The sequence below is a fragment of the Protobothrops mucrosquamatus genome, unplaced genomic scaffold (genome assembly GCF_001527695.2).
Source record: "Protobothrops mucrosquamatus isolate PMUCROS unplaced genomic scaffold, P.Mucros_1.0 scaffold4449, whole genome shotgun sequence".
NCBI classification, from domain to species: Eukaryota; Metazoa; Chordata; class Lepidosauria; order Squamata; family Viperidae; genus Protobothrops; species Protobothrops mucrosquamatus.
This window is the reverse complement of record NW_015390359.1, coordinates 56258-62966: the sequence shown is the minus strand read 5'-3', so window position 1 is coordinate 62966 and position 6709 is coordinate 56258. Positions and strand designations below refer to the sequence as shown.

The following is a 6709-nucleotide window of genomic DNA, read 5'->3' as shown; positions in this document are numbered from 1 at the left end:
TCTACATGGGGCTCCCTTTGAGGAGCACCCGGAGACTTCAACTGGTCCAGAATGCGGCCGCGCGGGCGGTGTTGGGAGGGACTCGTCGCTCCCATGTAACACCGCTCTTGCGTGAGCTGCACTGGCTACCAGTGGTCTTCCGTGTGCGTTTTAAGGTGTTAGTTACCACCTTTAAAACGCTCCATGGCATCGGACCTGGCTACCTCCGAGACCGCCTTCTGCCACAGATTCCCTCCCATAGACCGGTACGCTCCCACAGAGCGGGCCTCCTCAGGGTGCCATCGGCCAAACAATGTAGGCTGGCGACCCCCAGGGGGAGGGCCTTCTCTGTGGGTGCCCCCACCCTCTGGAATGAACTGCCCCCAGAGATCCGGATGATTCCGGATCTCCTTACTTTCCGCCGTGCCCTCAAGACATGGCTTTTTCAGCAAGCGGGACTGACCTAGGGTGAATTTTATTTAGGGACGATTTTAAGTATAATTTTAATTGGAACACAGCCTCAAATATTTGGTTTTTAATTTGGTTTTAGAAGGGTTTTTTATTTTTGTATATTGTTATTGTATCTGTTTTTAATATGCTGTGCACCGCCCTGAGTCCTGCGGGAGAAGGGCGGTATAGAAATTAAATTAATAATAATAATAATAATAATAATAGTATATGTCTTTCTCTCTCTCTCTCTCTCTCTCTCTCTCACACACACACACACACACACACACAGGTGAAAGTGGAAGTATGGCTGAGAACGGAAAGACCAACTTTGTTAATGGATTTCTGCTCTGCCGTTAATCATAAGATTGCGAAATGGCCTTTGCATTTATTAATTGATTACAAGGGCTTTTTTTTGCCACTTTTCCGGAAAACAATTCACACACACACACACACACACACACACACGTTTGCTAGAAGGTGAAACTTGGCTGAATAAATATGGAATAGCAATAAATAAATAGCAAACAGCAAACTCTTATAGTAACGGCCCTAATGCTGAGCATCCGTCATGCTCGTTGTGATTAATAATACTAATATAATTTGGACCACTGTTCACATCTCCTTAGTAAAAAAAAAAAAATCAGAGTTCTGGTGACATCTTTTTTCAGGTCTTTCGGTACAGGGGGTCCTCAGCTTACAATGATTCGCTTAGTGACGGTTTGAAGTTACAACGGCACTGGAAAAAGGGACTGAAATTTCCTTACAGCTAGAACAGTGGTTCTCAACCTGTGGGTCGGGACCCCATTTGGGGTCGATCGACCATTTCACAGGGGTCGCCAAGCAAGGCTGTCCGCCATGTTTTTTGTCCACCATTTGTTTTGTCCGCCATTTTTTTCCCCTTTTCCGGCGGGTGCCTTACCTCCCTTGAGCTGGGCCAGGTGGTCGGCCTGCTCCGTCTCTGCCGCTTGCCAGCTACGCCTCGGCCGGCACAGGGGGAGGAACCACGCATGCGCGGCGCTCCTGGGCAGGGAAAGTCCTCGACTTACGGCCGGTTGGGTAGTCCTCGACTTACGACTGGTTTAGTCCTCGACGTATGACCAGTTTAGTCCTCAACTTACGACCGGTTGGGGTCGCGGCATTAAAAAGGTTGAGAACCACTGAGCTAGAAGAATTAACCAGGGGAACAGCCTGCCTCCAGAAGTTGTGGCCTGCTCCATCCCTGGAGGTTTTTTAAGGAGAGTCGAAACTCAGTCTAGAGACAGTAAGTTTTTCACACTTATGACCGTCGCAGCGTCCCCGTGGCTCACGTGCTCAAAATTCAGAGGCTCGGCAACTGACTCGTATTTATGACGGTCGCAGCATCCCGGAGTCACGTGATTCCCCTTTTGGGAGCTTCTGATGAGCAAAGTCAACAGGGAAGCCGGATTCGCTTAACAACCGTGTTACCAACTTAACAATCGCGGTGATTCAGTGGCAAGAAAGGTCGCAAAATGGCACAAGAAACTCACGCAACGACCGTCTCGTGTTTAGCGCCAGAAATTTTGATCACGTGACCCCAGGAGGCTGCAAGAATGGAAAAGGGGGGTGAGTCCCTTTTTTTTTTCCAGGGCAGTTGTAACTTTGAATGGTGGCTAAAGGAATGATTGTAAGTGGAGGACTTTCTGCGTTACTTTTGTACAGCAGCACCAAGCGAATGTCGGACCGAGTGAAATTTATCTTGGGATTTTATAGCTTAGGGCAGGAATCCTGCTGTTTCCGATTTAAATCCAGGCCAATGGAGCTGGCTTTCGGAGCTTCAGGAAAAGAAGCCTGCCCTGGGAAGAGGAGGAGGAGGAGGAGGAGGAGGAGGAGGAGGAGGAGGAGGAAAACTGTGGGGTCCTGGGTGCTCTCTGAGCTGGGCGGTTTTCTTGCAAACATTTCATGACCTAACTAACTAACATCATAAATGCTGGGAGGAGGAGGAGGAGGAGGAGGAGGAGGAGAGTATCCTTGGTACTCTGAGCTTGGTTGTTTTCTTGCAAACATTTCATGACCCAACTAGGTAACATTATCACTGTAGCAAAGGAGTAGAGTTTCCTGAGAGGAGGAGAAGGAGGTGGTGGTGGTGGAGGAGGAGGAGAAGGAAGAGAAGGAGGAGGAGGAGGAGGAGGAGGAGGAGNGAGGAGGAGAAGGTGGAGAAGGAGGAGAAGAAGAAGGAGGAGGAGGAGGAGAAGGTGGAGAAGGAGAACTGTAATGTCCCTGGTACTTTGAGGTTGGTTTTGTTCTTGCAGACCTTTCATGACCCAACTAGGTAACATTATCAGTGCAAGAAAAGAGTGGGGTTTGCTGAGAGGAGGAGGAGGAGGACACTCTAAGGCCTTAGCCAGGCATGGTTTATGGGACATGGGGCAGTGTGGCCCAGCAGTGACCTACAAACAGACAGCCTGGGACTCTGGCTCCATTGGGGGGGCAGAGGTTCCCTGCCAGGGGTCCCTCTTAAGAGCTGCCCCACCCTGGAAGGGGCAAATGGCTGTGCATGTGCCAAGAAGGCGGAACAGGGACGTTTGTGGGTCAACAATAGCTTTGCACGAACAGATCGCAAGTGATCGTGGTCTGTGGGAAGGAAGGAGCTGGGGGGGGGCAGGAGGGAGAGCCTCAAACTGGGCAGGGGTCCGCAAAGAGGCAGCTGAGCCCAGAGAAGGAAGAGGGACGTGGGAAAGGCCTGGTTTCTGGGGCTGCAAAGGTGGGGGGAAGGATGCCCCTCCATTTTATTATCTGACCTAGAACGAAGCAGAAACTGCCTGACAGTGAGAACAATTAACCTGTGGAACAGCTTGCCTCTAGAAGTTGTGGGTGCTCCATCACTGGAGGCTTTTAAGAAGAGAGTTAAGAGTCACTTGTCTGAAATGGCCGGCTAGACCAGTGGTTCTCAACCTTTTTAATGCCACGACCCCAACCGGTCGTAAGTCGAGGACTAAACCGGTCATAATTCGAGGACTAAACCGGTCGTAAGTCGAGGACTACCCAACCGGTCGTAAGTCAAGGACTTTCCCTGCCCGGGAGCGCCGCGCATGCGTGGTTCCGCCCCCTGCGCCGGCCGAGGCGTAGCTGGCAAGCGGCAGAGACGGAGCAGGCCGACCACCAGCTGGCCCAGCCCAAGGGAGGTAAGGCACCCGCCGGAAAAGGGGGAAAAAATGGCGGACAAAAAAAATGGCGGACAAAAAAAATGGTGGACAGCCTTGTTTGGCGACCCCCGTGAAATGGTCGATCGACCCCAAATGGGGTCCCGACCCACAGGTTGAGAACCACTGGGCTAGACGGTCTCCTGCTTGAGCAGAGACTATCTATATCTCTATCTTCTGTCTTTTCTTTCTTTCTTTCTTTCTTTCTTTCTTTCTTTCTTTCTTTCTCTTTCTTTCAACTTCTCTTTCTCCATCCATCTATCTATCTATCTAGCCATCCATCTTTCTTTTTTCTTTCTTTCTTTCTTTCTTTCTTTTTTCTTTCTTTCTTTCCTTTCATCTCTATCTCTCTATCATCTATCTTTTCTTTCTTTCTTTCATCTTCTCTCTATCTCTCTATCATTATCATCTATCTCTTTTTCTCTTTATCTATCTATCTCTATCTCTATCTCTATCTCTCCATCTATCTATCTATATCTATCTCTATCTTCTATCTTTTCTTTCTTTCTTTCTTTTCTTCTTTCATCTTCTCTATCATCTATCAGCTATCTTTTCTTTCTTTTCTTCTTTCATCTCTCTATCATCTATCAACTATCTTTCTCTCTTTCATCTTCTCTTTCTCTCTGTCTATCATCTATATCTATCTCTTTCTTTCTCTTTCATCTATCTATCTATCTATCTATCTCGTCTATCTTTTCTTTCTTTCTTTTTTTTCTTTCATCTTCTCTCTCTCTATCATCTATCATCTATCTTTTCTTTCTTTCTTTTCTTCTTTCATCTCTCTCTCATCTTTCTTTGTTTCTTCTATCTATCTATCTATCTATCTATCTATCTATCTATCTATCTATCTATCTATCTATCTATCTATCTATCTATCTATCTATCTATCTATCATCTGTCACACGCACACGCTGCCCTCTCCCCCCCGAGGGAGACCTTGCAAGATTCTTTTAATATAACCTTACAAGAAACGAAAGAACTGGCACTCCTTGTCTGGCCTACCTCGCAAGGCTGGCCCAAACGTTCTTCCTTTCCCGAACTGCCCATTTCTCCTCTCTTCTCTTTCCCCCAGTCGAGGAACAGCAACCTTCAAGGGGACGTGGACGGAGCCCGCCGCTTAGGCCGTGTGGCCAGGTTCCTGAGTATCCTGTCCATCGTGCTGGGATCGGCCATCATCATCATCTGTTCAGTAAATGCTGCAGGTAAGGAGACCCCCCTGCGCCCCCCGCCAGGCAGGCCCCCCTTGGGTGGAGTGGCTGAGTTTGCTTTCAATCAAAAGAGCCAGTTTGGTCTAATGGTTAAGGCACCAGGCTAGGAACTGTGAGTTCTAGTCCCACCTTATGCACGAAAGCTGCCTGGATGACTGTAGACCAATCACCAGGAGATGGTGAGTTCTAGTCCCACCTTATGCATAAAAGACAGTGGGGTGACTTTGGGCCAATCACCAGGAGACGGTGAGTTCTAGTCCTGCCTTAGGCATGAAAGCCAGCTGGGTGACTTTGAGCCAGTCCCTCAGAATAAAAATAGAATAGAATAGAAAATAGAATAGAGTAGAGTAGAGTAGAGTAGAATAATGAATAGAATAATGAATAGAATAGAATAATGGATAGAATAATGAATAGAATAGGATACAATAGAATAGAATAGAGTAGTGTAGGGTAGAGTAGAGTAGAGTACAGTACAGTACAGTACAGTACAGTAGAGTACAGTAAAGTACAGTAGAATAGAATAATGAATAGAGTAGAATAGAATAGAATAATGAATAGAATAGAATAGAATAGAATAGAATAGAATAATGAATAGAATAGAAGAGAATAATGAATAGAATAGAATAATGAATAGAATAGAATAGAATAGAATAGAATAGAATAGAATAATGAATAGAATAGAATAATGAATAGAATAGGATACAATAGAATAGAATAGAGTAGTGTAGAGTAGAGTAGAGTACAGTAAAGTACAGTAGAATAGAATAATGAATAGAATAGAATAGAATAGAATAATGAATAGAATAGAATAATGAATAGAATAATGAATAGAATAGAATAGAATAGAATAGAATAATGAATAGAATAGAATAATGAATAGAATAGAATAGAATAGAATAATGAATAGAATAGAATAATGAATAGAATAATGAATAGAATAGAATAGAATAATGAATAGAATAGAATAATGAATAGAATAGAATAGAATAATGAATAGAATAGAATAATGAATAGAATAGAATAGAATAGAATAGAATAGAATAGAATAGAATAGAACAGAACAGAATAGACCTTTGACCTTTAATATTTATAATTTTCAGACTTTGGGTAACCAAAATTTCCCTTATCTCACTTGATAACAAGATTATATTCAAATAGATAAAATATGTATTTTGGATATTATGATATGTACCAGGATTTTAATTACATTTCCGATCCAGTTATTTCTCATATCCCCAAAGGGAGGGATCTGCCAATGTAGGTAAGATTAAGTTGGGGGCCACCTTTGTTTGGGACACCCCCCCTCTTTGTATGGCTGGGATGTATGTCTGAACTATTGTGTACAAGTAGCCCTCGGCTTACAACCATTCTTTTAGCGGCCGTTCCAAGTTACGACGACACTGATTTGTGACTGTTTTCCCACTTTGCTTCCCTGTGGTCACGTGATCAAAATTCGGATGCTCGGCAACTGACATGTACTTATGACTGTTTGCAGCGTCCCGGGGTGTGTGTGTGTGTGTCACGCGATGCCCTTTGACGACTTTCTGACCAGCAAAGTCAGTGGGGGAAAGCCGGATTGGCTTAACGACCAGGTGACTCTCTTTAACAACGGAAGGGATTCTCTTAGCGACGCTGGGGCGAAACTCATTTCACAGCCGTCTTGCTTAAGGACGGACATTCTGGGCTCCCTTGTGGTCGTGAGTTGTGGACTACCTGTGTCTCCAGCTGACTTTTTCTCTGACTTTTTCTGGCTTCCTTTCTTCCCTTAGGGCTGTTTAAACGAAACTAGCCTGGATGGAGGACCGCAAAACCAGATGTGCGCAGTTGGGTGGACACCTCTGCACGGGGACGTCAGTGGCAGATGCGGCTTTTTCAGCCAGAGAGCTGATGAGGGGCATGTGTGTGTGTGTG

General features: G+C 45.3%; 1 protein-coding gene across 1 annotated transcript in view; it reads left to right on the top strand.

The window, feature by feature from the left end:
* Positions 1 to 6709, top strand: part of TRARG1 (trafficking regulator of GLUT4 (SLC2A4) 1) — a 13224-nt gene that overhangs the window by 2892 nt on the left and 3623 nt on the right. The window contains exons 2-3 of the mRNA XM_015828388.1: positions 4663 to 4785; positions 6391 to 6495. Of these exons, the coding sequence (XP_015683874.1) occupies positions 4663 to 4785; positions 6391 to 6495 (228 nt within the window). The remainder of the gene's footprint in view (positions 1 to 4662; positions 4786 to 6390; positions 6496 to 6709) is intronic.